The 21,782-nt window shown below is 36.1% G+C and overlaps 1 protein-coding gene across 6 annotated transcripts in view; it reads right to left on the reverse strand.

Moving 5' to 3' along the window:
- Nucleotides 1–705: 705 nt before the first annotated feature.
- Nucleotides 706–21,782, reverse strand: part of LOC128209684 (pleckstrin homology domain-containing family H member 1-like) — a 105,601-nt gene continuing 84,524 nt past the window's right edge. For all 6 annotated transcript variants that reach the window (XM_052913834.1, XM_052913837.1, XM_052913836.1 and 3 more), the window contains 18 exons: nucleotides 20,046–20,156; nucleotides 19,133–19,219; nucleotides 17,054–17,123; nucleotides 16,239–16,327; nucleotides 15,940–16,020; nucleotides 15,490–15,657; nucleotides 14,820–14,928; nucleotides 14,409–14,521; nucleotides 10,640–10,816; nucleotides 8,513–8,736; nucleotides 8,157–8,334; nucleotides 7,014–7,169; nucleotides 6,530–6,627; nucleotides 5,956–6,210; nucleotides 5,288–5,417; nucleotides 4,965–5,045; nucleotides 4,277–4,429; nucleotides 706–3,702 (listed from right to left, as the gene is read on the reverse strand). In XM_052913834.1, coding sequence (XP_052769794.1) covers nucleotides 3,613–3,702; nucleotides 4,277–4,429; nucleotides 4,965–5,045; nucleotides 5,288–5,417; nucleotides 5,956–6,210; nucleotides 6,530–6,627; nucleotides 7,014–7,169; nucleotides 8,157–8,334; nucleotides 8,513–8,736; nucleotides 10,640–10,816; nucleotides 14,409–14,521; nucleotides 14,820–14,928; nucleotides 15,490–15,657; nucleotides 15,940–16,020; nucleotides 16,239–16,327; nucleotides 17,054–17,123; nucleotides 19,133–19,219; nucleotides 20,046–20,156 — 2,370 coding nt within the window. In that variant the 3' untranslated portion in view covers nucleotides 706–3,612. The remainder of the gene's footprint in view (nucleotides 3,703–4,276; nucleotides 4,430–4,964; nucleotides 5,046–5,287; nucleotides 5,418–5,955; nucleotides 6,211–6,529; nucleotides 6,628–7,013; nucleotides 7,170–8,156; nucleotides 8,335–8,512; nucleotides 8,737–10,639; nucleotides 10,817–14,408; nucleotides 14,522–14,819; nucleotides 14,929–15,489; nucleotides 15,658–15,939; nucleotides 16,021–16,238; nucleotides 16,328–17,053; nucleotides 17,124–19,132; nucleotides 19,220–20,045; nucleotides 20,157–21,782) is intronic.

Genomic DNA, 21,782 nt, shown 5'->3' on the forward strand with positions numbered 1-21,782 from the left:
AGTGAATTAGAATAGCATGTTCAATGGACCACAATAAGTGATATTCACCTTGACCTTATCAGTTAATATTGGCTTTATTAGTGAATATCATGTTCAATGTACCACAAAAAGTGATATTCACCTTGACTTTATCAGTTAATATTATTGGCTTTATTAGTGAATATCATGTTCAATGTACCACAAAAAGTGATATTCACCCTGACCTTATCAGTTAATATTGGCTTTATTAGTGAATATCACATTCAATGTACCACAGTTAGTGATATTCACCTTGATTTTATCATTGAATATCACGTTCAATGGACCATGATAAATGATATTCACCTTGTCTTTATCAGTTAATATTGGCTTTATTAGTGAATATCATGTTCAATGTACCACAAAAAGTGATATTCACCTTGACTTTATCAGTTAATATTGGCTTTATTAGTGATATTCACCTTGAATTTATCAGTGAATATCACGTTCAATAGACCATGATAAATGATATTCACCATGGCTATCAGTGAGTATCGCATTTTTATCAGTGAATATCACTTTCAATAGTCCATAAAACTAGAAATACACCTTCTTATTAGCCATTGACAGTGTATAATATGTTGTCCTTGGGGAATCCTGAGATAATCTTAACCCAGTCAGATCATTTAACACAAAACAAACTGTAATGGAAAAGACATGTATCCAGAAAAAATTAAGAACGTGAAATTTGTAGTTCAGTCAAATTTTATTGGCATTTATCATATTTACGTGCATATTTCATGATCCGTTCAAACCAAAAGGAAATATGAACAATGCACAGGTTGAAACAACTTCATTTAACAATTTAAGAGTAACTCAAGTATGGCTAGTCATTCATACATAAATACAAGTATTATCTATAAAAAAAACATATTGCAAACATACCGCATTTGTGAAAAAGTTAATGTCAATACAATCAACAACTGTATGTATAGAAATATGACATGGGTTCAATAGTTCAGAACTTTGTTAAAGTTAACAATGTGATTAACGAGATCCTTGTTAACTTTAAAACTTGAACTATTTGATGATGTGTTAATATATTCAAATTAAACAAGTACAGCTGAAACAGTAGTACCAAATATTAATAAAAACACTGCAAATTACAAGTGCACTTAAACAATTTGAAAATGATGTCCTTGATCATGTTTTTAACTTCAACAATGTTCTGAACAATAGGCCCCGTCAAATAATCTTACAATCTATCAAAGTTTACTGTAAAAAAAACATTCATTTATTCAAATTTAGGCAACATGTACATCACATATGTACCTACATTTTTCAAATGTAACAAAGTGTATTCCCTGAGTATAAACCATTCTGCCATTTATGTTATCAGTTTTCCCCCTCAAATGAAATTTTCTACTGATGTTAAAAGTGAACATCTACAGTTTTCTAAACTACGTAAACTTGTAAAACTTACAAGATATTTAAGAAATGTACATGGTAGTTTAACCTGTATTGTTTCAGTGAGTTTGTCACCTAGTGTATATTTTTTTTTTTCTGAAACTTGTCAAATGAAATGTAACAATTATTAACCAATTAATTACCTGTTTCAAAATATATCGCGTAAAACAAATAGATGCAACAACATACAACAAAAACTGGTATCATTAATATTGCAACTCAACATTATCTAAAATGCAAAACTGAGATTCAAAACATCACAGATAATTGATAATTAAAACACACACAATTAAATACTGTGTTAACAAAAATTAAATAGAAACCACATTTCTGAATAATAAATAGTATCCTTATTTCAAAATTCTTATGGTATTTACAAAGTTAATTTATAGCCAATTGAAATAAATTACAAACAATGGCATACAATGACACAAGATAAGTGATTTTACAGAGACCTTTAAATATGTAAATATGTAAAAGTTAATAAGACCCTGTAACATTCATTGAAACAAGACACATTGTGCGACAAACACAGGCAATATAGCATGCATCATTAGAGACAGGTGTTCAAGTAAAACCATTTCATATAATTATGTAATATTTTCGGAGCCAACATTTCTACCTTTTGTATAAATGCTAAATGAAAAAGCATTAAACGCTTGCTTCATCTCCATTAATTGCATAACTCCCATGTATACAAAATAGTTCAGTTTTATGTTCAATGTGGACATGAATTCTACACCTACAGTTTAGATTATTTTAAAGCAATGCTTAACATAATTTTAACAAAATAAACATCAAAAATGGTTTGCATTAGCAAGAAGACTTTATACTATCTTCAACTTTACAAGTGTATAAATAAACAACTCCAAAAAAGCAAGCTGTTTCTAGCAAGCTGTTTCTAGCAAGCTGTTTCTAGCAAGCTGGTTCTAGATTGATATTGCTTGTTTCTATCTTGAATGTGTCTGATGTATAGACCAGCCTCCACTAAGACAGACATAGTGACATATTGTGCGACCGTGAAACATAATGTCACACCATCACTTGATAGGCATAATTGTGATACCATCTTTAAATGAGAATTTCAGTCTATCATAGAAAAATTGGAGACTAACGATCTTGACATTATTAAAACCGTGTCTCAGAGTATAGCAAATGACAACGTTAATGAGACGGTCAATACTATTTGGTGAGGCCAATGTCTCAGAAGATGTTTAAAAATGCCTCTGACAAGAAGATAAGGTAACAATGAGACTGGTGCAAACAACAATGTGACAGTAACAGATGTCAATATGACCGTCTCAGATGATAATTTTACTTTTACCGACAACAATGTCACTTTATCAGACAACAATCTGACCATCTCAAATGACAATGTGACCATCTCAGATGATGATGATGTGACTGTCCCAGACAAAAATTTCACAGTATCAGATGACAATGTGACAGTCTCAGATGACAATGTGACCATCTCAGATGATGATGTGACTGTCCCAGACAAAAATTTCACAGTATCAGATGACAATGTGACAGTCTCAGATGACAATGTGACTGTTACAGATGACAAGGTGACTGTCACAGACAACAACACTGTTACTGTCACAGATGACAATGTGACAGTCTCAGATGACAATGTGACTGTCACAGACAACAACACTGTTACTGTCACAGATGACAATGTGACAGTCTCAGATGACAATGTGACTGTTACAGATGACAAGGTGACTGTCACAGACAACAACACTGTTACTGTCACAGATGACAATGTGACTGTCTCAGATGACAATGGAACTGTCACAGACAACAAAACTGTTACTGTCACAGATGACAATGTGACTGTCTCAGATGACAATGTGACTGTCACAGACAACAACACTGTTACTGTCACAGATGACAATGTGACTGTCACAGACAACAACACTGTTACTGTCACAGATGACAATGTGACTGTCTCAGATGACAATGTGACTGTCACAGACAACAACACTGTTACTGTCACAGATGACAATGTGACTGTCTCAGATGACAATGTGACTGTCACAGACAACAACACTGTTACTGTCACAGATGACAATGTGACCGTCTCAGATAAAATGTCCTTATATCAGACAACTGCCTCAGTTTATCAGGCAGCAACATGACTGTCACAGATGACAGGTCAACTCTAAAGATGACAATGTCACTGTCTTAGACGACAATCCCTCCATTTGGTTCCTGGGAGTGCCTCTGTACTCGAGCGTTGATGTAGCTCGCTATCAAATGGGTAACCTCTAATACCTAAAATGAACAAAAAATGTGGCTTAATATTAACAGAAAATGACAGCCGAAAGGAAGTTCATGAAAATCTAATATATTTCCATTAACAGAAATATACAGTCAGAATTGGCAATACTTCAAAAATGAATTATTTAAAAGAATTAAAAAGACTCTATATTTTTGTAAAAGAATGGCAGATAAACAACATCTGCCCATGTCACTTAAGATAAGATGGCAGTACAGACTGTGCAGTGTACAATTTACAAAATTTGTCCATAGGACACAAATGCCGGCCTTTGTCACAAATGCAAGGGCCATCATTCAGCCATTAGTCAACAGATGTGCATCAAAATTACCAGTTGCAAAACATAAAATGCTGATAAACATTCCAGTAATGTTTCAAAACTGTAGCTCAAATACATATTCAATTATGTTACACAAGGTCTTTAACAACCTTAAAATGTATATTATGTGAGGCAGGTTTTTTGCGACAGAAGAAAAGACAAGGGAAAATCTTTATGCCCCTTCTCTTATAGAGTGAGGGTATAAAAGTAATAACTGAGAGAGATAGAGTATGAAACACTAAAATACTCACCTTGTGTTTGGACATAAGGAAGAGAAGTTTCTGTGTGTGGTGCTCGTAGTGGTGTGGCGCAGATTCTATCAGCTGGTTGACAACAATCATCATGTCCTCGTTAAAACCACCAAATGTAACAACTGACCGATAATCATACTGGCTCACTGGTTGCTGAAATACAAGGCAGATTGGTAATTCAGGAGGGATGCAAATGTGAAAGAAATAGTCCAAATAATGGGATGTAAAGTAAACCCGTATGCAGTTGGTTTACAGGACTTCATAATAAGACAAACATAAAATACCTTACTTCTCTTAAAACCATATATTATACATGACAACTGCTTAGCATAACTATTTCTTGAGACACAAAGTTAACTTGTTGGTGATAGTACAAGACAGAACACAAGACATAAGTTTGAGTTCTAAAAATATTTATCTTAATTTCATCATTAAAACAAGTTCAAAAGAAATCACTTGTGTATTAATGGTTGTTAAAACATACCATATATTGTTCAAGTTAATCAATGTGAATATTTTTGGACAAGTGTGTAAATTGAAGAAACCAAAACTGATTTTATGGGTCTTACAAAAAAAAATAAACCTAATAAGTATTTTCAAGGATTCAAATATTACTTTGAGAAACTAACAAATATGAGTAATTGGTTCTGTAACACTGCCTTATCAGTCAATAAAATACAGAACTAACCATAGTTGAATATTCAAGGATAGCTACTCCATCTTCCTGTATGGCCAGCCAAATATCATCAGGGCACATTGACTCACGCTCCTGTAATATACAGTAAAGGTAACAGTTTAGATTTTTAAATTTTTTAACCAGATACGACTAACATGACCAATCAAATTATTTCTTTCAAAATAAAAAGAATTACTACTGGGATTCACCAGGTTGAAAAAGCGATCTCATTCTACGATCTTTGATAAGAGCATCACAATGTCTGTTACACTTTTCTTTACTTTTCACATCAACAACAACCCCAAGCTTTTATGTTCAGCAAGCCAGGCACATACCCTTGTGAGAAAGAGTTTTGCCCCGCAGAACTGCCACTTGTGGGCAACAGCCAAGTACACCCGCACACAGTCCTGGCTACTGCGACCGCGTAAAGACAACCATCGTTCCACTAGCTTCTCCTGATGTAACCTGTAGACAAATGGAGCAATGTAGGATAAAACAATGGCACCAATGAAAAACTGTATATATTTTTTTATGCATTTTGGCGCAAAATCATTTATAATTTTCTTGAATATGCTAATGTTCGCGCTTCTTCTGAAAAAACGCCTTCTCTGATAGCCTCTCTGAAAGCAAAAAATCATCATGTGATAAAAGGTGGTAGATGCATTGGATTAAAGAAGTCCCTGTATTTGTAGGCTTAGTGTAAGACAGTTCCATTTCCATATAAATTTGATGGGGTTACATCAGTTTTGCATTAACCGTCAACTTTGTGTGACAAAAGTGCAGGTTGGGGATTCTCACTTTTTGGCTTTCATCTCTTTTTGGCATTTTTGTTGAAGCTACATATTTTTAACCATATATTTAAACAAAACATAATGCACAAATTCCAAACACTTCTTTTATTTTCATACAATTACCTTAAGCTGATCGACACCAGTCCTGTAAATGAAGCTTGATTAAAAAAAAGTTTGCCATTTAACAAATCAATGGAAATACAAGTGCGTACCTATGACCCTCTTCAGTTGTGTCCCGATATTTCCGTGGGTAGAACCTGTCAAGCACCTGTATTGTCTGCTGAGCAAGTCCACTGTCACCCGTCTTCATGTCCCCAAATTCGATCTGCGCCATTAACGAGGAGAGCTCTAGTGCAAGGTCGCGATTCAGCGGAAACCGGCTGTTTACAATTTCTTCATTTATCTGGTAAGTTAGGAGCAGCTTTTCCCGATCTGTTTCAAATCGACTTGTACTCTTGTAGTAAAGTCTGAAATGATGAATGTGATTGATATTTATGAAAAAATATGCTTTTATACATTTTACATATCAGATAAGAGTTGCCACTTTTTTTAAATAACAGAAACTGGCTCTTTATGCAACGTAATAGTGAGATGACATAATTTATATATTAGGATTAGGAAAGAAGGTCTTTTAATTCTAACTTCACAGAGGAGAAAAAAATCACAAAATATTTATTACTTTTACATATAAGTAATTGAAGAGGCTGTATTTATTTTCTTTAAAGTTTTTTTAATTTTTTTATTAAGTACAGTAAATGCATTCTTGATGTCTTTTAAATAACAGACCTGTTTTTGTAGAGGAGTTTGATAGTGCGGTTACTTTCCGCCTTGCCGCCATGAAATTCTCGAAAACATTCTTCCCACTTTGAGATCACATCACAAATCTGTCAAATAATGAATACATTAATCATCTCCATTACTGTTACAAGAGGTTTTTCAATGACACAGTGTAAATGAAAATTTCAGGGTAAAATTGATATACCGTAAAATTAAAATCTTTAAAAAGTTTTTAGGATTTTTTTTATTAAATCAAACTTATTTTTCAGGTTTGAAATCAAGTAAATATAAAATACTCATACTTCTATTTTATCCCAGTTCATTTAAACATTTCCTGCAAATCCTACTTCACAACCAACCAAATGATTGCAATAGCACTATTATCATCTCTCTCTATGCTTTCGAAGGCACATTTATATGTCCACTACAATTCACTGAACAACCAACTATCACACTCATCTCTTATTTACACCAAACCCTTATACTATCTCACTTTGATATGGTTCTGCAGGCACGTCTCCATGTCCGCTATTATCGGGTCGTCAGAGAAGAGCGCAAAACCAGAGTATGAGCAATCCTGCATTCCGAGCGCCTTGTTAATGGCCTGCTGAAACTCCTGAATGGTTGTCGACCCATCAAAACTGATCACCTGGAAGTATCATATATGGTACTTTGAATTTGTCATAAACTAATCTACACTTATACCTCTTATGCCTGAGATGGCAACATCTGTATTGTACTATTAGGTAAATGGTAGATTAAAGGTCTGTACTTAATTCCACCTCCGCTACTAATGTGTTTCTATTTTTAGTACATACCGGTACTGACACTTGGTGATAATTTATTCTGTATGTTGTTAACGATTGATTTTTGACAGTTCTTGATTTTTTGTTAATCCCAGGTATAAGGATAACAAAATAATAAAAAAAAACAGCAAAAACAACAGCAATTATGCCAATTAATAAATTGAATAAATTAAATAATGCAGCGGTCACAAGCTCTCATGTGTTTCTTACAGGTACAGGGTTATAAATGTCAATGCAAAAATATTGTGCATATGATAATAATATTCACAATCATTGTTTATTTAAACCCTGATAGACATGATATTCCCAACACTCATCCGTTTCTTAGATAAAGGGACACAAATGCAGAAATACTGTAAAGCATAATAATATTTAAAATAGTTTATTTAAATTTCAAATAGATGGGCTTTCTTTAATAATACAATGAAAACTACAGGGACAAGCCCAGTAGGTGAAAAAAACATGTTTAGAGGCACAAGGCAAGGGCCCAAGCCTCAATAACTAGAGACATCAATGTATAAACCTACAAACACCACGTACACAAACATCACAAACACACCACACAAGTATCAAAATAGCTTTTAGCTTTATAAATGATGGGATTACCGCCTTGGAACGTTCATTGAAACATGAGTTCACCATAACACGAGTCTACATGGGGCTTACTTAATTTAGTTTGTACAACCATAACCTCACACTTGTCCCAACATTTCTTAATAATTACAAAATAAAAATATAAGCCATACCTGGTCGTTACCAAAGGAAATAGATATAAACATAATTATACATGCCTTCAGCTTTGATATAAGCTAGAAACACTTTAATTTTACCTGATAGCTGTTGTTGAGAAAGTGTACTGGAATGCTGATAGGCTGGGAATGATGGTACGGGTGGCGGAGAAGTATCGACATCACCTCCATACGTGATGGTTTGACCTCCCGTAAACCGTTCTGTTGGCCTCGTTCTAGGGCCCGCTCACAGAATATTGCATACTTTCCCGTGTCTGACCTACAAAAAATACAGGAATGGTTTATTATTTGTTGTTAATGTATGGAGTAATGACTGGGTTTTGCTAATATATGCGTGATGTTACAAGTGTATAGAGCGAACGACAAAACCTTGGCTACAACAATTATATCCGGACTTTTTTTTCTAAAAGAAACCAAACTAAGCTGTTTAAGTCTACCTATGGTCAGCATTCCTATGTAGATGTGTCTTGAGCCACCAGATGATAGACTGTTTCGGCAGGAAGAGCGGCACACACATAGCAAGGAGTTGCCAGCCCTGAGTGATCGCGTAGGACGGGGGGTTCATCTTGGACTCGGCCGTCACATCAAGCAGAGAGCCAGTGGGAGATGTGGGAGAGGCATGGCACAGATACCAGGAGTGCTTTCCACACAGTAATAGGTTCTGCATTGGGATTTTTATGAGTATTATTATGTATTTTTTATAAAAGGAGAGATTTTTAAGGCATAAGTAGAGTATACTGTATGTACATTTGATCATAATGGTCTTCAATAAGAAGTGCTTGATCCCTCCTTCTGAACCTAAAGGACTTAAAGGTGTAACAAATGTTACAAAATCAAGTATAGGGCAGAATCTTTACAAGCATATATTTACACCTCAACTTCGTGATTGATGTCATTTTCAGAGATATGAACACAGTTGGGCTGGTTAAAGTACGGTTCGAGTCCTTCGACTTTAACCAACTCAAATGAGTTAGTTCTCCTACTAGAAGCGCCGCAATGCGACGAAACCAGGTTTTTGTTATAGGCAATCAGAAATTATAGCCAATTAATTTGTTGCATGAGCAAGTTCAATCTGCAGCTTCATATAAGCTATATTCACACTAAGATTCATCACTATCCATCAATTCTAACTAAGTTGTTGGGCAGAAAAATATTTTTCTATTTTTAGGAACAGTGACCTTGACCCCACCTTCCAAGCTAGCTCTTCACATAAGCTACCTTCGCTCTAAGTTTCATCAATATCTATCAATGCCAACTAAAGTTATTGGGCAGAAACCATTTTTCTATTTTTAGTAACAGTGACCTTGACCATACCCCCCTCAAAAGAAATTCAAAGCTTGCTCCTCACATAAGCTACTAGCACCTACACACAAAATTTCGTCAATATCTATCAATCCTAACTAAAGTTATTGGGCAGAAACCATTTTTCTATTTTTAGTAACAGTGACCTTGACCTTAGGTCCATCCCCCTCAAAAGCAATCCCAAGCTAGCTCTGTACATAAGCTACCTACACACCAAGTTTTATAAATATCTATCAATGCTAACTAAAGGTATTGGGCGGACACCGTTTTTAAATTTTTAGTAACAGTGACCTTGACCTTAGCCCCACCCCCCTCAAAAGCAATCCCAAGGTAGCTCTTTACATAAGCTACCCACACACCAAGTTTAATCACTATCTATCAATGCTATCAAAAGTTATTTGGCAAAAAACATTTTTCTATTTCAAGTAACAGTGACATTGACCGTAGCCCCTCCCCACTCAAAAGCAATCCCAAGCTAGCTCTTCACATGCTATCTACACACCAAGTTTCATCAATATCTGTCAATCCTAACTAAAGTTATTGGGCGGAAACCATTTTTCTATTTTTAGTAATAGTGACCTTGACCTTAGCCCCTCCCCACTCAAAAGCAATCCCAAGCTAGCTCTTCCCATAAGCAACCTACACACCAAGTTTCATCAATATCTATCACTGCTAACTAAAGTTATTGGGCAGAAACCATTTTTCTATTTTTAGTAACAGGCAACCTTGACCTTAGCCCCACCCCACTCAAAAGCAATCCCAAGCTAGCTCTTCACATAAGCAACCTACACACCAAGTTTCGTCAATATCTATCAATGTTAACTAAAGTTATTGGGCAGAAACCATTTTTCTATTTTTAGTAACAGTGAACTTGACCTTAGCCCCACCCCCCCTCAAAAGCAATCCCACGCTAGCTCTTCCCATAAGCTACCTACACACCAAGTTTCATCAATATCTATCAATGCTAACTAAAGTTATTAAACAGAAACCAATGTTTGACGCCCGCCCGCCCGCACGCCCAACGACAACCTCATTCTAATAACCCGAATTCGTTGAAGACCTGGTTAAAAATGACACCAAACCCACAATTCATTCCTTAATTGGCTTCAACTTACATGTGCATTTAAATACCCAGTGTTATGACTTATGACAGTTTGATATTACCATGTTGTTATTTTTATTAGTATTCAATATTCATCACTATAAAACATTCAGCTTCCTAAATAAAACTTAGTTAAAGAATCTCAGAAGACTTGGCATACCTGCACAGTTGACCTGTTCTGTACAGGATGCCTTGACGTCTGCTTGATCAGCTGACAGTAGAGTTCATTCTGCAACTGGGGTTGGTGGATACACTGCTGAAGAATGGACTGAGCCAAGTGTACATGTACATCCAGGCTGGGAGATTCTATCACGGTGCACATGAACTGGTGAACCTCCTGAAAAGTAAAGGGGACTTGTCTGTGTTCTGGCAGTGTTTTGTGTCAGTCAATGATTTCCTTCTCATCCTTTCTGGAGGTGTTTCAATAGAGATGTGGTAAGATGCCCTACTAGGTGCACCTTGTAATGTACAAAATGTACTATTATTTTTGAGAGGCCCAGATAGGATCTCCTTTGAATGAATGGTTATTTGAGAGGCCCTGATGGGTGGCAGATTTCACAAAAAAGGCAATTATTTGGCCCATTTGCTTTCATTTATTGTTATTGCATGTCAACGTCATATATACAGCAATTGCCTTTCCCAACCCAATAAGAACACCTAATAGAAGTGATTTGTATTAAAATAATGAAAATATTGTGTTAAATAAGGTAAAAAAAATGTAAAAATATGCCGATATTTAGGACAAAAAAGACAGAAAATCTTCCCGGTACCAATATACCACTTTTTTGAGGATGCTTTTCAGTAACATCTGGTAAGTATTTTATTCTTGTCTGTTGAATAATGTTTGCAAGAAATGTTAATTAAAACAATAATATATCTAAAATGATTGCATTTCGTTCGTAATATACTTAAATTTTCGGTAATTGCGCATGGTGATAACGTTACGGTAATCTGTCCTCGAATTGTTGTGTAACATTAGCAGACATGATCCACTGCTAACTGTTTTAAGCCTAAACACACCTTTATTAAATCACTGAAAACAAAGACTACGTGTCGGATAAAAACAGTATTGCATGTAACAAGAAATTGGTCATTCCCGATCATAAAGTTTTTTAGGTCTAAAAATGTGTTAATGTTACTCAAAATCGATTCTGTCCCATTTTAGCATGACGATAGCACCTTTTCTATTCGTGAATAATTTACACCGACTGAGGGTTAACATCCGGGTAGCGATTACTTTTATATTGGACTGGTTCACAGTTGACATTGAAATGATAAAAATAGTGGTGAATACCGTTGATAAAAACTTAATCCAAGTTTGTCTCATTCTGTCCTTCGATGTAACGTTAACATTATGTCACACTAGCATTAAGACAAGCGCTTAATAAAGCAAGAAAATCGTTGAAATTTGATGACTTTCCCAGAGTCAATTATTCGAACATAACAATGTCGTCTGTAAACTATCGTTTGTAAGTATTCATTCATTAGGTACGTAGTTTATATTGAATTCATACCGCTTTTGTGTTTGATATCGTTATTTATTGGACAGAATTAAGAATTTTTGTGATTATCAATAGACCGTGTTTATCAATCATTTATATAGTTTGTTTTATACTGTATCAAGCTCAAACAGTCTGTGGTAGGTCTGTATTTTAATTTGTTGTGAAACATTCTGTCCAACTGCTAATGTGACATACTGCTAATGTTACTCATTCTGTTTTGTGGTAACACTAGCACATACTGCAATTAGCAATTTATAATATATATGTTTAATATCAAAGGTAATGATAATTGCACCATACTAGAGACATTTATATTACCACAACAAAACATTTATGTTTATAGCTTATCTGATCTGATATAAAAAGAAAACCTATGTTTGCAGAAAGCATTTTCTGTCTTGTTGTCCAATTAGGGTTTGTTTCAATAAATTTATTTGAGAAAAACGAAACAATCTTTATTTTTTGTCTGTACAATCTGTTTTATAGATAAATGAACCATTTAGTGCAAGACAAAATACTTCTTTGGATCAAAATATTAAAAAAAAACAAGTTTTTACCGGCAATATTGTAACACTAGCACAAATGGTATGGTGATACAAAATTCTTTTTTTTATAAAAATGCATGAATAAATCATTGCAAATGTTCTAAAATATGATAGATAAGAAATTGCTGTAAAAGATTATGTTGAAATCACAAATCTGCAATAAATTTTAAAAATCAATATTCGCCGGGAACTTTTTGGTCACCAAAACGTGAAATCTGCCGGGTGCTTCTTGATTTGAATACTTATTTAAGAGGCCCTGAATGGGGTTCCTTGGAATGCACCATTATTTGAGAGGCTCTCGCGGGTGGTGTTAGTAGTTTATACTCCGGGTCCCGGCGTGAGCACATTGAAGGGTCCCGGAGTGACAGTTCAACCACTGCACACCTATCCTGAACCAGTACTAGGTGCCTTCACCTCTGCAAGGAACTGACAACTTCTGTACATGCCAGGGGCAGTGGTACAGTGCGAATGGTCGTAGAAAGGATTTCATAACCAATCACAACAGAAGTGACCTGGTCCGCCCGGGAATCGAACCCGGTTGTCCGATTCAGAGTCCAACGCTCTACTGATTGAGCTAACCGGGCGGAGCATCCGAGAGGCTCTGATACGGGCTCCTTGGATTAAATATTTATGTAAGAGGCCGTGCTTAGGGCTTCTTGCAATTTACCAATATATGGGAGGCCCTGATTTGGGCTCGTTCCAATGTACCATTATTAGAATTAGAGAGGCCCTGATTGGTTTGAATCATTATTTCTGAGGCACTGATTGGGGCTGCTTGTAATGTACCCTTTCTTAGCAGCTTGGATAGTGGCTTATTGGTTTGAATAATAATTGTGGAGGACCTGATTGGAACAACTTCATCACTATCCATCAATTCTAACTAAGTTGTTGGGCAGAAAAATATTTTTCTATTTTTAGGAACAGTGACCTTGACCCCACCTCCCAAGCTAGCTCTTCACATAAGCTACCTTCGCTCTAAGTTTCATCAATATCTATCAATGCCAACTAAAGTTATTGGGCAGAAACCATTTTTCTATTTTTAGTAACAGTGACCTTGACCATACCCCCCTCAAAAGAAATTCAAAGCTTGCTCCTCACATAAGCTACTAGCACCTACACACAAAATTTCGTCAATATCTATCAATCCTAACTAAAGTTATTGGGCAGAAACCATTTTTCTATTTTTAGTAACAGTGACCTTGACCTTAGGTCCATCCCCCTCAAAAGCAATCCCAAGCTAGCTCTGTACATAAGCTACCTACACACCAAGTTTTATAAATATCTATCAATGCTAACTAAAGGTATTGGGCGGACACCGTTTTTAAATTTTTAGTAACAGTGACCTTGACCTTAGCCCCACCCCCCTCAAAAGCAACCCCAAGGTAGCTCTTTACATAAGCTACCCACACACCAAGTTTAATCACTATCTATCAATGCTATCAAAAGTTCAGAGTCCAACGCTCTACTGATTGAGCTAACCGGGCGGAGCATCCGAGAGGCTCTGATACGGGCTCCTAGGATTAAATAGTTATGTAAGAAGCCGTGCTTAGGGCTTCTTGCAATTTACCAATATATGGGAGGCCCTGATTTGGGCTCGTTCCAATGTACCATTATTAGAATTAGAGAGGCCCTGATTGGTTTGAATCATTATTTCTGAGGCACTGATTGGGGCTGCTTGTAATGTACTCTTTCTTAGCAGCTTGGATAGTGGCTTATTGGTTTGAATAATAATTGTGGAGGACCTGATTGGAACAACTTGGACTCCTTGGTTTGAATGATTATCTAAAAGGCTCTGGGGGTATCCCTGCAATTGACCATTATTTGCAATGTTCTCATAAAACTCTGGGTTCTGTATTATTATTAAAATCTTTAAATAATTTACCTGGAACAGATGGGTAGCCTGTTTCTGGAGGTGTTTGGATGGGAGAGTAGTGAGAGGCCCTGTTAGGGGCTCCTTGGAATGTAGCAACACAGGGTGCTTCCAGTACACACAATCTGGAACAATATACATTTACTATCCATATAATTATTGAATAGAAATTATTCAAATTTACTTTAAATTAGCATTTGCATATATTTTTATTAAAACTATTTATTCATACTTTTAAGATTAAAGAACTTATCCACTTGTAAAACTATGCTAACATGTTCTATGTGTTGTAAATGCCAACTTCTGAACAACAGTATCCCAGTATCAAGCATCAATAAAATGTATAAGGTACTGGCATTTTCTGGCACTAACCTCACCAAACTACAGATGTTAGATCAATGTGATAACAAAAGGCAGTCTTACTAGGATCTCCCTCCACCTGCATCAATTTGGCAATGAGCTGCTCGTACTGCGTGCCCACATTACCTGTGCCGCCTCCCGCGGCCACCGTCAGGTGGTACAGCCATGAATCCTGAATTACAGAATGATAGCCGTCAATTATATATTACATAATATGGGCTCCAGTATAGTCCTGAATAAGTTAAAATTTTATTACAAAAAACTCAATTTTAATTGTTACTTTGTCACCTATTTGTACCATTGGGGAAGTCTGATTATGCTCCTTAAGCATTCAGAAATATTTGCTAGACTGCAAGAGGTTTTAAGAAGAAATGCATTGACCATGACCATACTATGATGACTTGAGCTATTAGCCCCAAGAAATCAAGGACACATCTACATCTGCCAAGAGCAACCTTACAATGAACTTAAAGTACTAGGGTAAAGCATTCTCAGCATTATTGAGCAGACAATCTTTTAAATACAACATTTACTGTGACCTTTGATCTCCCAAAACAATTGGGGTCATTTACTGGTCACTTTTCTTTTATGGTCCAACATTAAACTGTTCTTGAAATATTGTACGGACAAGACATGGTCTACCGAATGACCAACAGACCTACTGATATTTGTAAACCTAACAGACCCATCATCTTCAAGGAATTAAAAAACTGAAACCATTAAGGCCTTATACCTTTTCCTGTTTGGTTGGTACTATGAGGTATGTGGGTCCCTGATAGGGCGGCCATATTGCTATCACATGTCTGGTTGCCATGGTAATGTCAGCCTCATCATCAGACTCGGAGGGCGTGTCCACTTCCTCGAGTCTCGAACCTTGCAGGTCAATTTGGCCAAATGGCGTCTGATAACAGAAAATGTCAGTTGAGTTTGTAAATATCAATCTAATTACATCAGGTTACATGTTATAATAATCATCAGCTGACCTTAAACATTGCTTCCTGGGTAAAAACCTTTAACCATTTTTTATAACGTAGAAAAATCTTAAGATGAAATTTTATGTTTTGACTAAATTTGCTGAAGTCATACATAACCTAATTGCCATTTACATTTTCTCTGCATTAACATAAATAAATAGAAACATAAACAAGTCTAGTACACTTAAAAGCCTGCAAAAATCCCTGACCTTGTTGTTAGAAGAACGGTAGTAGAGGAAGAAGTTGCCTAGCAACACACACCAGCTCTTCCTGGTCACACCATTCTTCACCTGTAAATCATTAGCCAAAGTATTGGTGAATATACCAAGTTAAACTTCTGTATCAAGCTAAATGGTGTTTTACAATATGCTACAGAGTAACCCGTAGAAGTATGAAGGGTTCTCTTAAAAAAATGCCAACTTTACAATCAAATAAGAACAAAACTACATTGTATGGAAAATTGTAGAACTTTCTTACACAAGATTGTTACATTCCCATTTTTGCCTACCTTGGTGAGGTATCCACGAATAACAGCCTTGGTTTCGACCTGGTCAAGCAGGTAGCTGTTAGCCTGTCGCTTCAAGACCTTCTGAAGCACTGAAGAGGACAAAATAGAAATAGGCAACTCCTTGTTGATAATGGAACATGAACACCATCTTCAACTGACCATTTGCCAGTTGTCAAATAAACATCTGACCTTGACCAGGAGTTTTTTTAAATAAATAAAAGCACATGGCTCTATCCAACTATTTAACTTGTTAATCTCCGTCAAGTTATCTCAGTAAGTTACTGTAATTGCTTTAGCGATTGATAAATTGATGTGTCTTTGTCTAATTGTGACACAATCTATGAAAACCAGGAAACAGGCGAAAATAAGTAACACGAAAACTGATGTTTTTAAACATACTAATTTATAAGCTTTACATTGTAATTTTGACAGTCTAATGCTTGTTGAAAACAAGGGATTTCTCACATACTACATGTATCATTTCACATGTGGCCTGGATTTTGCTGATTGTATCACTATTTTGAAAATGTCCTACTTGCAGCTAAAAAACAATGACAAATCAAAACAATAATTAAGACTCATGCATATATAGTTTCTGATCATAAAAAAGTATTTCTGTCTAAGCTTGCTCAAAACATTCCCCAAGACAATTTGCTCTAATTTTCAAACCCCATTCCGATTTGGAAACAACAGGTCACAATTGTTTTATAGTGTAAAATCTTGTGGAGCACAATCAAATACAGTGATGGCTTTGAAAGATCATCCCTTTTACCCATACTGTATGCTACACGCTACAAATTGTAGAGGTTGTCTACCTTTCACCCATCTGTCCGTCTCCGTGTAAGTGTCTGCAGACAAGTAGTAGGTTCGTTTGGCATTCGTTATCTACAGGTAAAAAGGTAGGTAAGAGTTCTTAGAGTTTATGATAACTGCTGTCAGATGTTTCAACAGAGTACACTCAATTCAACAAAAATCTCAAATATCAGTTTTTAAAGCTCTAGTATTTCTTCATATTAAATAGATTTTATACTGACATTGTGCTTTCATTCAATATTTTGGTCAAGTATGACAACTCAATTTCTAAGCATGATATCACTATCTATTAAAGTAAATTTCGGTTTCGTCACACAAGCTAAATATATCAATATATCAATAACTTATTCAGTTAAAGAAAAAGCGAGACATAGCATAAGCTTCAAGGCTTTCTGGAGACTAGGGGTGGATCGAAAATCCTAGGGATATGGCATGTATGCTTTCTTCTCAATTCTGTCTACGGCATTGTTTTGTGCATTATTTATGGTACTTGTTTTTCTTTCAATGTATAACATATTTGTTATTTTTCAATTTTGATTGTTATATGGTAATAAATATTGTTTAAACCAAATGAAGAAAAAACAAGAAACGCCGCAATGCGACGAAACCAGGTTTTTAATGATTGACAGAAGAACTTCAGCCTGTGTCTGTTTTTCTATTTTTAGTAACAGTGACCTTGAACCTAGGGACCCCAAATGCAATCCATTGAAAGGTATCCATAAACTCTTCCTTTATACCAAGTTGTGTCAGGATATGTCAACCCTAATTTAAGTTATTATGTTTCAACCATTTTTCTATTTTTAGTGACAGTGACCTTGACCTTGAATCAAGGGACCCCAAATGCAATCCCATGAAAGGTATCCATAAACTCTTCCTTTATACCTGGTTTGGTCAAGATATGTAGACCCTGACTAAAATTATTCAGTTTCAACTGTTTTTCTATTTTTAGTAACAGTGACCTTGACCTTGAATCTAGGGACCCCAAAACCCAATCCCATGAAAGTATCCATAAACTCTTCCTATAGACCAAGTTTGGTCAAGAAATGTCAACCCTAACTAAAGATATTCAGTTTGAACCATTTTTCTATTTTTAGTAACAGTGACCTTGACCCTAGGGACCCCAAACGCAATCCCATGAAAGGTATCTATAAACTCTTCCTGTACACCAAGTTTAGTCAAGATATGTCAACCCGAACTAAAATTATTCAGTTTCAACCGTTTTTCTATTTTTAGTAACAGTGACCTTGACCTTGACCCTAGGGACCCCAAACGCAAGCCCATGAAAGGTATCCATAAACTCTTCCTATTGACAAAGTTTGGTCGAGATATGTCAACCCTAACTAAAGTTATTCAGTTTCAACCGTTTTTCTATTTTTAGTAACAGTGACCTTGACCTTGACCCTAGGGACCCCAAACGCAATCCCATGAAAGGTCTCCATAAACTTTTCCTATAGACCAAGTTTAGTCAAGATATGTCATCCCTAACTAAAGTTATTCAGTTTCAACCGTTTTTTCTATTTTTAGTAACAGTGACCTTGACCCTAGGGACCCCAAACGCAATCCCATGAAAGGTACCCATAAACTCTTTCTATAGACCAAGTTTGGTCAAGATATGTCAACCCTTACTAAAGTTATTCAGTTTCATAGGTGAGTTTGACGCCGCCCGGCCGTCCGCCCGACTGCCCGAACAACGACGTTCGCCATTCTAATAAACCAGGTTTCACTATGTGAAAACCTGGTTAAATATCAAATTCACTCATTAATAAAATATAATATCACACTTAAGGCGCTGTATTACACATATTGGTTTTATAGGTTGATGAAGATGAATACAAGGCAAACATTTCTAAACTTAATGCAAATAGGTCTGAAAGCATTTAACTGCCTGAAATTTCCGAGCGCTGTCATTCACATAATTTAGTATATTACAATTTTCTTCAAAAACATCATTTTCCTTTGTAAATGTACTCTAAATGGTATTTTGTGTCAATTTAATCAAGGCTCTTCACATTATTTGTCACATGAATTCTTGGCTTTCTCAGTGTCCTCAAAAACACACAAAATCTAAAAACTTAACTAACCTCAAATGTGAGTTCCCCATGAGTTCTGGATATCTTGGTCTGGTCATCCAGTTTTATAGAGCCCTGAGGTTTCTTGAGCATGTCATGCTGAAAACAGATTATGAACAAGCCATAAACATGCATTTTTTGAAACAAAAAGACAATGGGCAATATAAAACCTGACCATTTAACATTTAAGAGCTTTCTTAAAAAAGGTTTTATTATTTAAAGGTTCCCATGGAAATACTTCAACATCTTTCAACAGATATTTTATACCATTTAACCATTGTTTGAGTGAGAAATATGTTATGTACACAAAAAAGTTATGCTTTCTGGTTGTTTTCAGACTTCAATTTATTAATAATCCATTGCTTACTCAATTAAGGCCCCTCATTAAACAAGACTTTCACTTTTCAACCTTAGACTTGTAGTAGCTACCCTACCTGTATTTGTAGTAACTACCCTACCTGTATTTGTAGTAACTACCCTATCTGGATTTGTAGCCTACCTGAATTTGTAGTAACTACCCTACCTGGATTTGTAGCCTACCTGAATTTGTAGTAACTACCCTACCTGGATTTGTAGCCTACCTGAATTTGTAGTAACTACCCTACCTGGATTTGTTGCCTTCCTGAATTTGTAGTAACTACCCTACCTGGATTTGTAGCCTACCTGTATTTGTAGTAACTACCCTACCTGGATTTGAAGCCTACCTGAATTTGTAGTAACTACTATACCTGGATTTGTAGCCTACCTGTATTTGTAGTAACTACCCTACCTGGATTTGTAGCCAACCTGTATTTTTTAGTAACTACCCTACCTGGATTTGTAGCCTACCTGTATTTGTAGTAACTGCCCTACCTGGATTTGTAGTAATTACCCTACCTGGATTTGTAGTAACTACCATAGCTGGGACTTGTGGTAACAACCCTACCTGTGATTTGTAGTAGTACAGTTCAGCGCCTCTCAACACACACCAGCGCTTCTTCCAGGTTTTCACCTTGCCTCCTAGCTTAGACAGGTAGCCACACTTGTCCAACGTGTCCTAGAAATGACACGAAATAAGGAATATTAATTAAATGTTTTTTGAATTCATGATTAAATGAATATATATTAAAAAAATGTATTTCACATTCATTGGTCAGTATAACACATGATGTAATTGCTCTAAAACAAGCCTGGGAAATTCTTTTTGGATTTGGCTAGTGACTTAATATGGTTCTGTCAGTTGTGTACTCGTCCATACATACAACACCACATATTTGTTATTGTACAGCCCAGTAACTGTATGGCACAAGAGACATAAACGCTGCAGACCAAGGCTCATCTGTTGTTTTGGCAATGCCCATGTTGTTTTCCAACCCTCATCTGTTGTTTTGGCAATGCCAATGTTGTTTTTCAATGCCCATGTTGTTTTCCAACCCTCATATATCGTTTGGCAATGCCAATGTTGTTTTCCAATGCCCATGTTGTTTTCCAACCCTCATCTGTTGTTTTGGCAATGCCAATTTTGTTTTTCCAACACTGATATGCTGTTTTTCGACACTAATCTTTTTTTTTATTTTGCCAATGCCTATGTTGTTTTTCAAACTCATTTGTTGTTTTCAACACTCATCTGTTATTTTGCCAATGCCCATGTTGTTTTGCCAATGCCCATGTTGTTTTCCAATACCAATGGTGTTTTCCAATGCCCATAATGTTTTCCAATGCCAATGTTGTTTTGCCAATGCCCATGTTGTTTTGCCAATTCCTATGTTGTTTTACCAATGCCCATGTTGTTTTGCCAATGCCCATGTTGTTTTGCCAATGTCCATGTTGTTTTGCCAATGCCAATATTGTTTTGCCAATGCCCATGCTGTTTTGCCAATGCCCATGCTATTTTGCCCATGTTGTTTTGCCAATGCCCATGTTGTTTTGCCAATGCCCATGTTGTTTTGCCAATGCCCATGCTGTTTTGCCAATGCTTATGTTGTTTTGCCAATGCTATGTTGTTTTACCAATGTTTTGCCAATGTCCATGTTGTTTTGCCAATGCCCATGTTGTTTTGCCAATGCCAATGTTGTTTTGCCAATGCCCATGCTGTTTTGCCAATGCCCATGCTGTTTTGCAAATGTCCATGTTGTTTTGCCAATGCCCATGCTGTTTTGCCAATGCCCATGTTGTTTTGCCAATGCCCATGTTGTCTTGCCAATGCCCATGTTGTTTTGCCAATGTCTATGTTGTTTTGCCAATGCCAATGTTGTTTTGCCAATGCCCATGTTGTTTTGCCAATGCCTATGTTGTTTTGCCAATGCCTATGTTGTTTTGCCAATGCCAGTGTTGTTTTGCCAATGCCTATGTTATTTTTCCAATGCCTATGTTGTTTTGGCAATGCCCATGTTGTTTTGCCAATGCCCATGTTGTTTTTCCAATGCCTTTGTTGTTTTTCCAATGCCCATGTTGTTTTAACAACACTCATATGTTGTTTTCCCAATGGTCATATGTTGTTTTTCTCAGTTAATCAAGGGGTAAAACTCTATTTTTAAGGACCTAGCAATACATGTGTTTTCTCTTGGGAATCGCTTACCAAGTTTCATTTCAATATCTTGAACTTTTTACGAGTTGTACCAAGGATTTGCAAGACGATGATGCTGATGCCAATAAATAATTAATGACGCCAACACCACTAAAA

Source organism: Mya arenaria, chromosome 11 (assembly GCF_026914265.1).
Source record: "Mya arenaria isolate MELC-2E11 chromosome 11, ASM2691426v1".
NCBI lineage: Eukaryota > Metazoa > Mollusca > Bivalvia > Myida > Myidae > Mya > Mya arenaria.